Source organism: Nothoprocta perdicaria, unplaced genomic scaffold (genome assembly GCF_003342845.1).
Source record: "Nothoprocta perdicaria isolate Ctin4 unplaced genomic scaffold, notPer1 scaffold_265, whole genome shotgun sequence".
In the NCBI taxonomy this organism is placed as follows: domain Eukaryota; kingdom Metazoa; phylum Chordata; class Aves; order Tinamiformes; family Tinamidae; genus Nothoprocta; species Nothoprocta perdicaria.
This window is the reverse complement of record NW_020455494.1, coordinates 349,328-366,673: the sequence shown is the minus strand read 5'-3', so window position 1 is coordinate 366,673 and position 17,346 is coordinate 349,328. Positions and strand designations below refer to the sequence as shown.

Here is a 17,346-nt window from a genome sequence, read left to right as displayed (position 1 = left end):
TATGTATTAAAGCCATATATTGGAGTCTGAAACACTGAGGAGGCAGGAGCACTACAGCTCTACGTTCCTTCCTGAGGAGGTGACTAAAGAAATTGTACAGAGGAGTGCTCTCTGCCACTTGAAGGCCTCTGCCATATGAAGGCACATAACACTGCTCTTAATTCATTCAGGCTTCCACAATAATGCTTATAGAATTTGGTGGGTTTTTTCCAAGCTGTTTGCTCTCTTGACCACAGATTTGGTGTTTGAAGTCCTCCATAGAAATCATAAAAGAGAATGCCTGTTTTACACAAAATATGTATGATTCAGCTGCAAAGTGTCTGTTTTCTTCACCGTGTTGCAGTTAAAATACAATGGATTAGAAAGTTGCTTTTATTCTCAAAATGCCACAGGCAATATGGAAGTGTCATGATCTTTGCTGCAATTCTAAATGCATTTTCTAGAGTATGCCTACAGGARAGGAATAGTATTTTCACACTGTGAACATGGAAGATATATCAGCTGCATCAGAGTGGCTTTCTCTTTCCTACCCAATCCACCTAAATTTAACTGTAGATTTTTTTCCTACCCAGATTCTTTTAAAAATTCTCAAAAAAGGCTAATATTTTAATAACTTTTTTTTGAAAATTTTGAGAGACATGCAGTTATTGCCATTTGTTCAAGTCAGTTTCATTTGAAGGASAGCCCAGGATATTTGTTTGAGATAGTCTCAAATCTCAAATCTCATCAGCATGCAGAGTAAACAACCGCAGGGAAGGAGAGAAGAAGTTGCCAAATTGGCTGGCTTCTGAGTGTGTTTGGAAAGAGGCTAGTGGTTTGTCTCCTACCCAGTGGCAGGGAAGATGGGTTGTTTGGTGAATTCAACTTTCTAAACCACACTGGAGAGGTGATCCAGATCTCTGAAGTCATGCATCGTTAGAGCTTGGCCCCTGCCTGCAAGTTCAGTAGAAGCTGTGGAAAACACAGTCACAATATAATAACAATGCAATATCAAAAACAATATCAGCCAGCTTCGACTGAGAAAATGCTTCTACACATTTGAGCTGGCTGTCATGTAAACACTATCTCACTAGTGAGTCAGTGTGCACAGCTTAGCTATTTCACTTAAAAGGGTCCCAAGGCCTGGCATGTTTATTTAGCCCAGAGCCTTGCTAATAGGGTAGCAAGAGGACAAATGCTGGACTTGAGGGTACTGCCTGAAGAAGAGAAGGGTAATGCAAAGAAAAGAGGGCAAGATATACATGAGAAAGGGATGTGTAACACTGGGTCAGCACAGCTGAGCAGCAGCATGGATGGCATACTCAGGATGCATCAGCAACCTCAACTCTTGCTCTTCTTCACTTATGTGTAGAAGGCACTGTTGTGTAGGACTGGCTTGTGTTCTTCCTGTTTGTGACCATGATGAGTATCTGGTGTTCTGAGGTATGAGGGACAACTGTGTCTGTTTAGGAGTACCTGAAGAATGTTCCCAAGCAGTGGCACACAGTCATGTGCCTGTTAGCCTTGTCCCTGGCAAGCACTGCACCCATGACAGCTTGTGAGTTACAAGTCTCCTAAGAAACTCCCAGCATGGCTGAAGAGTTAGAAACCCAAAAAAATAAACAGAGTTGAAAACTGGATGCCTAACTTCATGCRTGCTACGTGGGACTGTGTTTCAGGAAAATTCGGTGTCAGCCAATTGAAGAAATTAGCTGAGCAGCCAGAATCTCCTCTCCCCAAATCCGCACTGTGTAGCATAAATAGTATACAGACCAATCGTTGTCTGACTCTTGAAAATATGGGCAAATTTTGCAATTCCCTGGGTTTTCAGGGCTGCAGAGTAAACAGGTTTGTTTTTCTCCATTTGCAGTTCGAACATGTCCCAAACTTTGGGCTCCTGAGAACGGACACATTAATTGTTCAACATCTGATATCTCCTACAAGACAGTGTGTTTTGTGGCCTGCAATGAGGGCTATGAACTAGAAGGAAACCCCAAGTTGACCTGCCAGGGAAACTCACAGTGGGATTCAAAAGAGCCCAAGTGTGTGGGTAGGTATCTGATCACATTATACCTGTTGATGTCTGAGTGTGGCCTTTGCTGTCGTGCTATTACGTGTGAGAAACTATATTATAGTATCTGGTAAGGTAAGGTAAGGTAAGGTAAGAATGAGGATGGCTCTGAGGGTGTTCTAGGAGGTCTTACAAGTTGGGGAGGAGCAAAGGAATTAGTTAATAGAGAGTGTCTCCACATTATGGTTGAAATCCAGCACAAATAGCGGGTAACCAGAAGGTCRATCTCGTCTTCTGGCTTGCTGCATGTTTTAGCAAACAGGGCCTCTGCTGCAGATTATATATGAACATCAGAGGGTTGAGTCTCTTGAAGGCAGAAGTGATCTCCATCCAAAGACTAATGTGTGTTAGCAAGGCACTGAGTGTGGAGTGGAGCTACGGCTTTGTCGCTTTCACTGAGCTCCCAGCAAGAGCTGAGAGTTGGGAGGCATTAGGCACTAACCACCCCACGTAGATTTCAGAGTTTACACTTTCTGTGCAGCAATAAGCAAGCATATATGGCAATTTATGACTCTGTTATGTGAAGAAACAAAGGTCTGAAGACTTCAGGACTATCTGACATTTAAATTCACTTAAAACGGGGGAAGAAATACAGGTAAAAACTCTCTGGAGGTCCTGCTGCAAGAAGAAATGATAAGCCTAAAGCCCAGCATTTAATGGTGATGACAAAAAGCAGGGTGTCGTGCATGTCAGCAACATCCAGTAATGTCACTCCTTTCCAGTAAATTTGATGTCAGTAGGTCACTTTGTACTGTTTAACCTCAATATTAAAAATGAAGATTTTACATGAGACAAGAATAAATTTGTAACTGAAGATATATGCTGTAAAAAATGATGAAAATAATCCACAAGTATTAATTTATCAGAACAGTTCATTAAGAGATCCTAATCTTTCTTCAACTGAAGACAGTGAAAAAAACTTCAATTAACTTCAAAAGGAAAGGGACCCTGAAGTCCCACTAGAAGATTATAATTGGAAGATTTACTGTAATAATCAGTTGAATTCATCCACCCKAGCTTAACATTTTGATGATTAAAATCCAGCTTCATTCTATATCAAAAGATTTCTTCATACCCTGCAGTGTTGCTTCCATTCCTAGATTACCCATGGCAATGTCTTAGTTTCGCTGAATCTGAACATCCAGTACAAAAGTTAGCATTGGTTGTTCCCAGGATTAAAAGTATATAGTGGAAAAATCTGTGCTGTTTCTGGTCATGACGGCTGTCCAGAACAAGCTTGCCTAAATTCCTGGTCTTTGTAAATGTGTGGAGTTTCATTGATGGAAGAATGCAAACCAGAAAATGCCCCCTACCATGCCCCCTTCCCCATAAATAAAAGTATCCTCTGTACTCATTTTCACAATGTTTATTATTGTCATGGTACTCGTTTATTTCTAGACTTAACAGTTTCTCCCATTTATTTCTAAACTGAACAGTTTCTAGCTATTTATCATCTGCTAGATGAAAGAAAGCAGAAATCCTTCCATATGTAGGTATCTGTAACTGATGATTTATCCATTTCCTACTCTTCTGTCAGARAAATGAAGTGGGTGTGGGTTCAGTCTACCACCTTGAGATTGATGTTCTGAGTGTTAGAGTACTCTCCGAGCTTTTCTTCTAAACTCTTTTGAGTTTGAATGGACATCAGAGTAAGGTTTACCATTTTTAAAGGCTATATCACTGACACCCTGCTACAACCATCTATAACTGTAGCTGACAGCATATCATAACATAGTCTGTATTGTCTGCATCTCTTCCACAAGGTTTGTTGTCATATGCATCTTTTTACAGGGAGGATGGAAGTTAATTAGAGTTTATCTATCTATTACATGTGTCTTAATATTTTTCAGTGGAAGATGGTATTTACAGTGACTTACTTTTGAGTAGGTTACATTATGTAGTAGGCTGTACTTGAAAACAATGTATCTTTTAAAAAAGAGGTTTTCATCTGTCCAACTTGGAAATTTTTTTTTATTTGTTTCTTTCTTCATCATATTTCACCAGTGAGAGCTTAATAGCCCAACATTTTAAATTACAGAATTTCATGAATTATTGCTCCCCTTACTTTGTTCAAGGATTAGTAAGGAAGAGTAAGTGTGCAGATGGCATCAAGGATATTGATGCCATCTAGTGTTGAAAGAATTCATGTTCCACATTTCTAAATGTGGTTGGCCAGCTACTTCCCAAAACTTCTGTGGTCATTAAGGAGTTGGGTGAAAGAGGGATGATTTGCTTGGCTGTCTTTTCTTTAATTATTACATTGAAATTAATCTTGATGCTGATGAATTATAATATTCTACTGTAGTTTGTCACAGGCAGCTGCAGATTAAAGCAGGTTCCTGTGTTTTCTTGGAAGTATCTTTTTCTTCTGTCTCTATTACTAGGGCTTTATCGACTTCTTTACCCCCTTCTGTAATGAGAACAGATTAAAGAACCAAACAGCACCATTACAGTTTAGTTCTGGTAAAGGTCAGTCCTACTGAGAAGAGGTTTTCTAGGACTGGAGCTATCAAAGGTTGTCCTGAATGTTTGCTACATGATGCAGGATGTGCTATACTAGGATTTTGCTAGCTGATTTGGATGCATCCCAGCCAGGAGGACTATCACTATTTCCCTACAACACCAWTTTTTTTAAGCTGTACTCTTAACAGCTTCCACATCCATTCCTGTAACTTTTCTCTGACTGATACATATCTTAATGCCTTAAGCTTTCTTGTAGAATAATCTTTCAACTATTCATTGTTTTTTTTTTTCAACCATCTGACAGTTTCATTCCTGTGGTGAACAACCCAGAGTTATTTTTTGTTTCTGGGTTTTTTTTCTTTCTTTTTTTTTTTTTTTTGATGGATTGGTTTAACATTTCATTGGCAATATTGACTCTGCCTGAAGTGAGTAAATGTGTTAACACTTAGGGTTTTTGCAGCCTGTTGAAAGGAATTGCAGTTTTTAATTGTTTAGCCTGTAAACATTTTTTCAGTATTGAGAATGTAAAGGGCAGGAAATACTCAACATGATTAAACTCTTCAGATTTTGTTTCATGTAGAGGAGCCAGCTTTCAGTGGCTTGCTGCATATTTTTGTAGAGGAAAGATGAGAAGAAAGAGATATAAAGTGTTCTGAAAGTGATTCACTTCTGTGTCATTAAACCATTGCTAAGGAGTGAACAGAGGTCTGCTGTGTCACTGGATTGAGTTGTTCTTTGTATGTCCCTCATGCTAAGATCTGTCTTCTTCACAAATTGGCTAAAGAAAAGAGTTCTTCTCAGCTATGACTAAGGGTAGAGCAGCCCCACAGAGAGGGACCTGGGTGTCATGGTGGACGACAAGTTGACCATGAGGCAGCAGTGTGCCCTGGTGGCCAAGAAGGCCAACGGGATCCTGGGGTGCATTAAGAAAAGCGTCTCCAGCAGGTCGAGGGAAGTGATCATCCCCCTCTACTCAGCCCTGGTGAGGCCACATCTGGAGACTGTGTCCAGTTCTGGGCTCCCCAGTACAGGAGGGATGTGGAGCTGCTGGAGAGAGTCCAGCGCAGAGCTGCGAGGATGATCAGGGGCCTGGAACATCTGCCCTATGAGCAAAGGCTGAGAGAGCTGGGTCTGTTCAGCCTGGAGAAGAGAAGGCTGAGGGGGGACCTGATCAGTGTGTATAAACACCTCAAGGGAGGCAGTGAGGAGGAGGGGGCGGCCTCTTTTCAGTGGTGGACGGTGATAGGACTAGAGGAAATGGCTTCAAACTGAAGCATCGGAAGTTCCACAGGAACTTAAGGAAGCATTTCTTCACTGTGMGGGTGACAAAGCACTGGAACAGGCTGCCCAGAGAGGTTGTGGAGTCTCCTTSTTTGGAGATCTTTAAAACCCGCTTGGATGCAGCCCTGTGCCACGTGCTCTAGGTGACCCTGCGTGAGCAGGGGGGTTGGACTCGATGACCTCTGAGGTCCCTTCCAACCTTCGGCATTCTRTGATTCTATGATTTTTCTTCCATATTTGCTTATTACCTATTGTAAGACACATTGCTTAATGTGCACTAATTGCACTTGATGACCCTTTTTTCGCTGCTTGTTAGTGTTTCCATGTTTGCAATAATTAAAAAAAAWATTTCTTACATTGCATAGTAAAAACAGCAGCTCAAAAGTAGAACAAAGTTTTGAACCCATTTACCTACATTAAATTTGGGGGAAGCTCACGCTTTGATGTAACTATCCTTCAGAATTTGTAATGAATCCTAATAATGTTATATTTTAGAACTTTGATTTTAATATTATAAGCAACTAATACCCCAAAGTCACAGCCAAGACTAATTTCATTCAGGGTGAAGTGAGGAGGCAAATTCAGATGCCATTTCCCTCATCTCAGGTGAGCTCCTAGCAGGACTTTGTTGTCCTTCTCTCATCAGCATTTCATGAGATAATGCAAAAGCTGTAGAAGATAACAATTACAAGACTACTACTGTACAAGGCTATTATCTCCTGCTRTAAAGATCTGGTTGACACAGAAGGCAAGAGGATGAGCTACAAAGTGGTGAAGGTGAAGCTCTGAGGAAAAAAAGGAAAAGAAAGAGATGGGGCAGAATACATGAAAGAAAAAAAAAAGAGCTACTGTTGCAGTGAAAATCATAAGAAAGCAAGTGTAAGATACTGGGATACTGGGTGCTATCAGAACAAAGAATGAGAAGAGTTTTTAGCATTTTGAAGCACTTCCAGAGCATGCGGACTCAGTAAAAAGTGTGTGTATTTTGTGATCCTGATGCATTGCTGTGTGACCATATTTGCAGATCGGTTTAAACATACAGTTTTGTGTATGTCAGTTGATAACACAATACTAGTTTCTTATAGAAATGCRTTGCCCCACCTTTGAGAAGCCTGCGGATATAAGAGTGCACCCTCCCAGCTGTGGGCTGGAGCCAGCTGTCCCTGGGACCGTGTGCCAGCTGAGCTGTCCCCGAGGATTCATCATGTCTGGAGCCGGAGAAGAGCTAAGGTGCATTTCATTTGGGAGATGGAGTGCAAACATCCAGGAGGCTCTATGTAAAGGTAGAGAACAGCACACAATCATTTCTATGTACACGTATGTGCAGGACTGAATGGAAGGACAAGTTACTTGTAGTTTGCAATAAATATGTGGGGCTCAAAGGTTTGCTTGAGAGCACTCTTGCAGTGTTTATCATGAGCTGTCTCTTCTAGCATCCATCTCATACCTCTCTGTTTGGAAAGCTGCCTGTTTAAAGGCAGATAAATGGGCAATTTCAGAATAAAAAGCTTAAAAGTGGTCAAAGTGGAAACCAGGCTCCTATTAACGTAACAATAATAATACTGTTATTGGTTTATCATTGCTTTGTGCAGTCTAATCTGTAAATGCTGTGTAAACCCTGGCTGGTTAGATACCACAGAGGCATGTTTCCCTTCAGCTGACTCAAGTTGACTATGGCTGTTTACCTGCCCTGAGTAACAGTGCACAAGAGTTCAGGCCAAAATTGACTGTCAAGACTGCAGCGCAGACAGACAGAAAGTGCGTTTCTGTTATGCAGTTCTGTCGTGTTTGCCCACCTCATTTAGAAATGTGGAGTTATTTGTGCTTTTGCATGCATACATGCCAGCTGGGAAGGAGTCTGCCTTTGGATTGGGGGAGAAAACAAATAACCTGGGTTATGTCTGAGAGCTGCTGCTCACCTCCTCCTGAACCCTTGCGCCAGTGGAAATGATGCTTCCACATAAAATAAGGGCTCTCACAGACTGTATGAAGAACAGTACAGAAAGAAGTTAGGACAGTCATCATGTCAAATCAGTACAGAGAGATTTTATCCCTCCMTTTAAAAACACAATTCCCCTCAGAGTGATGTACAACATTATTGTTATGTGTCTTTTGTGCAAACCTGTGCCAAACCACAGTTTTTAATATTTGATGGGAYCCCAGCACAAGGCTACTGACTGAAGTTTTTGGATTGAGATAAAGCAGCATGGCTTGAGATCGAGGTTTTAGATATTACCACTGAATAAAACCCTAAAATAAGAGGCACAAAGAATCTCTGAAAACTATGCTTCCCTAGGAAAGATGAGAGCAGTTGCGTTTCARTTGCTTTCAATCTTGATATTGTCTTGCTTTATTTTGGTGCCAAAATATTTGGCCAGTTCAAAATAGCCATTTTCTTTATGTCTAATCTATTAGGGTTTTTTTTTTTTTTTTTTCCAGAATTCACTTTTAAATGGAATTTGCCCCAGCCTGAAGGCTGTGGTCAAGGCAGCATGAATCATAACTGGTAGTTACTTAAGAGAGTGCAGTTCTAATAAAGTTTTCATCAGAATGAGTTCAGAGGAAGGCAAAACCACTTGTATTTATTGTTTAGTGCTCTTAATTATGGGATTTTAATTGCCTGAGTTATGTCTTTGCTGGAACTATTTAGCAATAACAATATAAGCAGTATCAGTTCTGAGTTGTTCTAAAACCTCCTGGGCATGTATGAGTTCAGAGCTGAACATGGATGTCCTTGACTCATGAGCCTAAAGCTCATTTATCAAACAACCCTGCAGCAATAAAATAACCTGACCACAAATGTTTTGAGAGGCCCTTTGCCAGGGAAATAATGAAGTGTTTCAAGTTTGTCAGAGAAACTTCAGGCATAAATTTGGCTGGCAATGTTCCCCGTATTGAACCAGCAATCCTTTAAAACCATCCAGCCTTGTCACATATGTGGCTAGAAGATCCCACTTGCCATGTGTATACCTTGCAGCAGAAGTAACACTGCCAGGAACTGGTGCCAGAAATGTTGTTGCTGTTTCTTTTCAAGTCAGTCCTACACCTGAAAGAAAAGCAGTGCCCTTACTCAGGAGACTTTACTACATATATATATATATGTGAATATAAGAAAATAGGCAAGACTTAAAAGACACAGAGGCAAGAAATATGTAAAAATAGTAATAAGTAAGTCCAGAAAGCACAAAAAAAGAGTGTTTTCAACAACTGTTAAAAAATTCTTTTAAAGTTAAAACAAGTCAAAAAGTGTTTTAACTATTATAGAGGTTTTATTGCCATAACACCACATAAAAAGCTAGTTTGTCTTCTTCTGGGTCAGATATCGAAGCTCCTCAGATCCACTGTCCAGAAAATATTGAAACTAAGACTCTGAAACATCAAGATTCTGCTAATATCAGCTGGCAGATCCCAACCGCTGAAGATAACTCTGGAGATGAGGCAAGTTGAAATCTGTACATTGAACGGATGCATTCTTTCACTAGCATTCTTTTGCTAGTTATTTAAAATTAATTTTCTGAACTACTAGAATTTATTCTTCTGATGAGCAGAAGTGAAAGAAAGATCTAAAAACTTTGTATCTTGTGAAGTCAGCATTGCATTTTTTATCAGTTAAGGTTACCCAGTCATAGGACACTGCATGGTGTAAAGTGGAGAGAATCTCATGTGCTTAATTTATGTGGTCAAAAGAAAGAATGTGCCCTTGTTTATAAAATGGAGACAACCACTTTAAAAATGAGCTCTTAGAATGTGAAGGAGTTTAATAAACTCCTCTCATAAGGAAGTAAACCAGTTCATTAATCTAAAAGGCTAAGAGGAGCATGCTGTGATAAGTAAAAACTTGATTCAGCTATCTGAGTGGGAGAGATAAATCCCATTTTCTTATTCCATGCAAGACTCAGACATGGCCTTTGACTACAGTGGGTGTCAGAGGTCTGGGATCGGAGGAATAAGCAGAATTTGCTCCAGAGCTATTTCAAGAAAAGTAGCATTCCCTGCAGCTCAGACACGATCGAATTACAGCAACTAAACGTGTTATCATGATTCAGCAGAGGAACAGTGACTGTGTGCTTGTTGTTAATCTGCTGCAAACACAGGAGTTTTTTGCTCTTGGAAGCTGTGAGCTGTCCCACTAAAGGGGTTTAAGTTAACACATTAAAGGGGTTTAAGTTAACACATTTTTTGTTACAGTGCAGCCATAGTCAGCTACTGTAGCTCTGCTGACACAGGATCATTCGCTAAGCTCTAGAAACGAAGTACCTAAGCTCTGTCTTTGCTGGTTTGCCAAAGCCATGGTTCTAAGTTGAACTGCTTTTCTCACATGGAGCGCATTCTTCTAAAGAGAGGTGGTTTTGCACGGTTCAAACCCATATGAAGGAGCTGTGGAGAGGGAGAATGTGTCATGTATTCCAAATAAAAGGCTCCTTTTTCCTGACAGAGTCATTTGAAGCCTCTGAAATGTCCTGGGCCCACACAGTTTAGTTCAACGTATTGAGACAGACAGGAGTGAGTCTCAGGCTACCCTAATGCACAAGCCTGAGAAGTGCAGACTTGAAACTGCACAAGGTCTAACTCCTGAGCCAGCAAATGCTGTGAAGAAGGCAGCGTTGGGAAGGGGAGCAAGGCAACCCTCTGMAGAGTCTGCCCTTGTCACATAAAGGGCTATTTGCATTCCAGTAGGAACAACCTTAACATTAAACAAGACTGTTTAGAGTCCGTTTCTTGAAATATATGAATGTTGTGATTTCTAACTAGTTTTTTTCTTTAAAAATAACAATTGTCTTCCTATAAAAGGTGTCAGTTCATGTTACCCCAGCTTTCATACCACCGTATCTTCTCCCGATCGGCGAAGTCGCTATTACTTACACAGCAACTGATAAGTCAGGCAACGAGGCAAGCTGCACATTCAGTGTCAAGGTTGTTGGTAAGTTAAATATCTGCTGCTAAAAATCAGTGGGAAGGAGTCTGTCGTGGAGGAAATCCCATTTTGTGCAGAAAAAGGCTATGAATTTGAATATGAAAGTAGACTTTGTGTTGGTGTATCTAAGCCCRGGATCTAAGCGTCTAATCTAAGCCTCTTCTTAAATGCTTTACTGATACTGGTTCACAATTTGCTCTTCTTGGGTCACAGTTTGCATAGGGGTAGCACCACTGCTGCCAGATGCTCTGTTTAAGTTGTGTTTTGTTGTGTTTGTCATTCTGAATCTCAAGATTGTTCCTCCTAATGGTAAACTAATGCCGTGTTATGTTGTAAGTTAATTTTTATTATGTTCACCATACATGTATTTTCTTTCTCTTTCTTGAAAAGATGCCATACAAAGAACTTTAAAAGCTCATGCCTATTTTTGATGCAAATCATTGTTCAAATATTTGTATCAGAAGTTCTTGTCACTCAGCAGTCCTGTGAGTAAAGATGGGCTCTGAAGAATGCAAAAACAGAATATGGAAACCTTACAGGGTGCAAAATTTGCCCTGTCTTATTTCCATTCCTTTCCCTCAGCATCTGCCAGTTCAACCAGTTTACTTAGAAGTGTGCATCTAACTTTACTATATTTGTGTGAACTTGGACTAYGGTTTAAGTTACTTTTCCTGATCATATATCTTACCTGGACTACTTTTGTGCCATCCCTTCCAATCCTATAGATGCAGAACCCCCTGTAATTGACAGATGCAGATCACCACCATCTGTGCAGACATTGGAGAACACGTACCCAGCCACATGGGAAGAGCCTCAGTTTTCTGACAATTCAGGTGAGATAATGCACTCCGAAGCATGGACACAACAGTGGGAGGCTGGGGAGCTCCAGCCTGCTTCCCCATGATGCCTTGACATTTAGGATTTCTTTTCTTTTTCATTTATTTATTTCTCGGAACACACTGTGTGTAAGACATGCTGACATTTCCTTCTCCGCTTGCCAAGCTGCAGCATAGACATTCCTGCTTGATTCAGTGTTCAGTGTCAGCAGAAGAGTTGCTGTGAGCTAGGCCAGGGAAAAAGAAAAAAAAAAAAACCTTATTATTGATGCTTTAGGCTTTCTTTCAACTCTTCTAGGTGCTGTACTGACTATTACTAGAAGTCATGAACCCGGAGATCTCTTTCCCAAAGGAGAGACAATAGTTCAATACATAGCTGTGGACCCTTCTGGCAATAATAGGACATGTGAGATCCACATTGTCATCAAAGGTCTGTTGCGCTGTTTTTACCCTGTTTTTTTTACCGTTTTTTTTTTCCCCTTTTGCTGGTGCATAACACATCACATATAAGCTGTAGTGTAACATTTGATATTCTCAAAGCAGCAAGAGAGTGTAGCAGTGTTATAATTGAATATGCTAAAGGATACTGCCCTACTCTACTTTTTTGTTCAGACTACACTTTTTCATTCAGTTATTCCCATTTTTATTTGGGAGTAATTTGAAGGCAGCGAGAATATATATAGGATTTTTTTTAATCAGACAAGTATGATTGCCAGATTAACAGTACAGAAGTGAATTAGGTCCTATAAATTCAAATAAGTGTAGAAGTACTAAAGTTACTATTAACTAAGCAATAAAAACTTGGATAATAGCCATTGGTTTTCAGTGACAAATACAGTATAAAATGGATTAAGAGATGTTCCTGAAGTCTCACAMCAAATCTGTAGAATCTGTAGTCAGAAAGGAGAATTTTCATGGAAAGACTTTTGTAATTTGCAGGCATACCTGCAAATACCTTAGTAGGTATTATAACACTTTTTATATTTTAGAATCTATCTGTACTAATAAACTCAGGTATTTGTATTAATGGCATAGACATTTCTTTCCTCCTATTATCAAGTCCACTTTTTTCTTTAAGCACGAAACAGCTATTTGCAGAAGAGCTAAGAATGAAAATTCCACTTTAATTCTGCCCTCTAGTGCTTATGTTGGATATCTCTGTGAAAAAATCTGCTAGTGTATAGAAAATTTTAAATATATAAGTTTATATAAGTTTACAAAAAAGTAACTTGCCTATGACAGTCCTAATTTTTTATCTGCTTTTGTGAAACATGACAATAAAAAGACAGTTCTTAAAATTGACGTTATTTCAAATCCTAGACTGCCTCACTTTTTTTTTTCTGATTTCAGTGCTTGGGTCATAATTTTTTTAAATATTCAAATTCTTCACARTAGTCCCATAAAAATACGTTCTTACCAAGTCTTTACAATACTAAGATGCTTCTGTCTTATTAGGTACCCAGATCAAATCCGTATGTTGTTGTAACAGTGTGGAATCAATAATGCTTACTTTTAGAATTCAGTATGTAATACAGTTTAATTAATTTCATTTAATTTCATGAATACTTTTCATTCATGAAAGTTTGCAGAAAAGATAAAATTTTGTGCTTTGTATTATTTTACTTAAWTTTTTTATTTAATACTTAAATTACTTAAATTTTACTTACTAAAATTAGTGCACTTTTAAAAAGTACAGAAAAGGTTAAGTCTTGCGTTTTCTTTTTTTTTTTAAAAAGAAAATATTTTCATATATATCAAAAACTGAATCTTTGTTTCTTGATTTCAAATTCTGGTTTCAAAGTTCAAAAAGAATTTGACACTACCCTAGTTCTGTTTTTATGGAAATTGCAAGAATTAGTTGCAGAGACTTGCAGCAGAAGTAGAATCAGATTRATAACTGGTGCTTTTTGAAATCTTATCTCCAAGCTTCCTGTGCATATACTTGCTTTGYTGCCATCATCCATGTATAAAATACATGTATTTTGCACAGGTTCCCCTTGTGAAATCTCCTTTGAGCCCATGAATGGTGATTTTTCCTGCACATCAGATGAAGTGGGTGTTAACTGCACATTACGCTGTGCAGAGGGTTATAGCTTTTCAGAAGGATCAAGTGAAAACTACTATTGTGCTTATGAGGACGGTGTCTGGAAGCCACCTTATTCTCCAGAGTGGCCTGACTGCTCTTGTAAGTCATATTATTTTTAGACCTTTTTGGGAAATTGCCTAAACAGAAAGTAAATTAAAGTATTTTAGAAATTAGGATGATTGTTTATTGATAATAAATCTTCTATATCTAAATTGTTAGAGATGTTGCAAAAGAATACTGAGAAGTTCCTAAATGCATTATTTCAGAAGCTGTCTAAAATATAAAAAYTGCAGTAAATTTGAATCTTGGAATTTACAAGACAGCAAAGAGGCCAAAGTTATCAGAGTTTGCCTGTTGTTAGTATTGGAAAATGTTACCATTGTCTCTTGACAACACTAGCAATGCTATTAAAACAGGAATTTCAACAGCTCTGGCAGACTGTCGATACAAATGCTRTAATTACCTACCTGCTTACTACCCAGTCAGAAGCTCTATATATTTTCTTATTTGCAGTAAGCATATGTACAATTTCAGCTATGTACTTTCTCAGCTGTGGTGCCATTTTAAATTCTGGTGTGAATTTGCTTCTGCTTCAGTTGAAGGCAATCTTGACAACYGTGACCAATTTTTTTCTACATTTTTCAGTAAATCGTTTTGCAAACCATGGTTTCAAATCCTTTGAAATGCTCTACAAAGCAACACGATGTGATGACAACAGTCTTCTTAATAGCTTTGCTGATGCATTCCAGAGTGCACTTGGTAAAATGGTAGGTTAGTAAATAATCCTTCCTTTTAGTATTTCCCTCAGTCCAAGATGTACCCAATTGTTACTTTCCCAAGCTATCTATTTGCTTAGGAGGAGATTAGCACAGAAACTTGAAACCTGAAGAAGTGATTAAAACAGAATCCAGTTAGCTGACTTGGAATGGGCTGCAAGTAGCCTGGGTACCTTACTTAGAGATTTTCAGTAGGCTACCACAGATACTTGTGTATGCTTGAAAWATCCATTCATTTGACCCTTAAACTCAGTCTTACTTTCAAAAGTTGGATATGGTGCCAAAACRTATTTTTTATAGAATATTTATGGCATAGCTACATAATTAAATATGTATATATGAAAATATAGGCATTCAAGATTTGACATCTAAGTCCAGGCACTTAAATCTAGTGGCGGTGATTTAAATAACTTGTTCAGTGTTCTCAGATTTCTCAAGTTTCTGTTATGAAAAAGAGCTGTCTGGCCTCCAATGTGAAGGGGTAGCCTGTTCCCTTTCTGCAGCATCTTTYCTCAGTACCAGTCTTCCTTCCTAACCCACGATTATATCCTTAGCTGCAGAGCAGAAACAGAAGGATTTAAAAGGGTAGGCTGAGGGGTTGACAGCCCAGGCCTAGTCTGATAGCATTGCTCCAGATGAGAGCAATGGACTGGGACTGTTTCTGGAGGACAAAAGGAACATTCATGTGCTAAAAGTTCCACCATTAGCTTAACAGCATTGTTAACCCATAGAGCTAATGGACAGTGTGCTGCAGCTTTGGCATCCACGCAGGTGACAAAAACACTACTCAAGTGGTCCACAGCCTACATAACCCTTCCAGGCAGTCTGTGGTACTAGGGCCCAAACCTAGTCACTCTTTTATTGCTTCGGGTTTAGTGTCTTCAAGTAGGAAAATCTTGGTTTTATTTCCCTTGTCCAGTGCTAAGAGCACTGGAACCAGAAAGCAAGATATAAAGCAAAGTACTTGATGATCAGCCCAAACAGTTACATCAAAATGCGAGAGTTTGGAAAAAAAGAGTCATGAAGATTGTTTTGAATATACTAAGTCCTGCTCCTAAGAATCTGGCATTCTAGCAAAGATTTGAAGAGAGGGGAATTGGCAGAAGTCACCTCTCTAATGAAAGACTKATATGGAGAAAGCAAAGAAATCCAGAAACACCTCTTAGAGCCCATCCTGCTTCAAATATTTCTGGAAAAGGAAATGTGGATTTGATCAACAACAGCAAAAAATCATTCATGTTTTCATCTCTTCTTATAGAGCCTTCATTGCTTTAGTGGAGAAAATAAATCATAAGTACCAAGMAGGTTTTCCTTAGACTTTTTTATTCAGTGTTTCCCAAGCTTATTTGGCCAGAGAAGGGAATGATTCAGCTAGGGGAAGGGAAGCTGGGAGACAAGGGGGCATCACAGGCAGCAGGACAGAGGCCTCCTCAGACAGGGCCCTCTTCCACAGCAACCAAGCAAGGCAGAAACAGAGATCATGATAGTAAGTTTACCAGTCAATTCACTGGGTTGAGATAGGTCCAAAGTCGAGCTGACAAGTCACTGTGCAGGTCAGGGTCTTGATCCATGGGGTCTGTAGCCAGGTACTAGCATGGGTGTAGTTGAACTAGAGATTCATACTCCTGCAGCATTGCTCAGGTAGTAAACYAAGTCCTTGACCTGAGCTTAAATGGGCCCATTGGCAGTGGTTGTAAAGGAGGCTTAACGTGAGGCCACTGGGGGTCTTGAGTGTCCTCAGGTAATGCCCTAGTCCAGGCAAGTGACTTTGGAAATTAGCAATGAAAAGAAGAAGACATGCCCAGCCTAAGTTACTGCAACTTTCCTCTATGTGGGCTCTGTCACTAAGAGAGTCACACTTATATCCAATACCTTGTCCACGTGGTTGGAAATACCTCGTTCTTGTAGCCTGTTTTGGAGGACTTCATCTATGTTTTTACAAGYAATTCTGTGTTACAGTCTTCTTGGCATTGGTGTTGTGTGCAACTGCTGTTACCCCAAACTAGGAAACAAGCAACAGGAAGTTAAATAAATCATATAGAGTTTTCCAGAAATGCTCCGGTAGAGCCACCACCACCACGCAGTTTGATCATCAGCAGATTGTACCCTGTTCAAAATACYGTCCTTCTCCTCAGATGACTTCTCCTGTTTCCTGAGGTCTCTTGAAGGAATGCATGAGTTCCCTCCCGAGGAGTAGGGAGGAGGTGAMTACAAAGAAATAAGTAAGGTTTGAAAGCTAGAAATATCCCCACAGTGTTGCTGCAACCCCTGACAGAATTACAGGTTGCACGCCTGGAAAAGAAATGGTATAGAGGTTAAGTGAACAGACCTCTTTTCTTTGCATGAATGTTAATAGTGTGCAGAAGAGCTTATATGCCTACAAGTCTCCCTGTTCTTTCCTGGTTGCATCAATAGAATTAACTGTGCCTGAGGACTTTGTCAAAATGGTAACAGTCATCAGAGGAGAAATTTAGTGTCGAAGAAGGGCCAGAGTCRTGCTTTACATCATAATAAGAAGGTTTTTTCAGTCAGGGATAGCTATGTGGTTTTGGTGTGCTTTTTTAATGGATTTTTTTGTTTTTGTTTTTCTGTTTGAAGGTCCCATCGTTCTGTAATGATGTTGATGATATTGACTGCAGATTGGAAGAGCAGRCACATAAACATTGCTTAGAATATAATTACGATTATGAAAACGGATTTGCCATTGGTAATTACTGATTGCACAGATTGTTGACCATCCAGGCATAATGTGCTTAGATCCTTTTGTTCTGAAATACTGCACTGTGCTGTGTTGAATAYTTAAATAAAATAATTATAGAACTCTTAATATACTAAACAATTAGTGAGTTTTATAACAGTGTTACAAAATCATTTATTATCTAATTTTAGTACTGTCTCCTATATAGTACCAATGTAAAGGAAAAGTTTACTGACATGTC

At 39.4% G+C, this 17,346-nt stretch overlaps 1 protein-coding gene across 1 annotated transcript in view; it reads left to right on the top strand.

Annotated features, from left to right (window-relative positions):
- Positions 1-17,346, top strand: part of SVEP1 (sushi, von Willebrand factor type A, EGF and pentraxin domain containing 1) — a 100,883-nt gene that overhangs the window by 25,962 nt on the left and 57,575 nt on the right. The window contains exons 5-13 of the mRNA XM_026040768.1: positions 1,850-2,029; positions 6,880-7,077; positions 9,114-9,232; positions 10,586-10,715; positions 11,435-11,542; positions 11,844-11,975; positions 13,536-13,730; positions 14,277-14,398; positions 17,006-17,114. Coding sequence (XP_025896553.1) covers positions 1,850-2,029; positions 6,880-7,077; positions 9,114-9,232; positions 10,586-10,715; positions 11,435-11,542; positions 11,844-11,975; positions 13,536-13,730; positions 14,277-14,398; positions 17,006-17,114 — 1,293 coding nt within the window. The remainder of the gene's footprint in view (positions 1-1,849; positions 2,030-6,879; positions 7,078-9,113; positions 9,233-10,585; positions 10,716-11,434; positions 11,543-11,843; positions 11,976-13,535; positions 13,731-14,276; positions 14,399-17,005; positions 17,115-17,346) is intronic.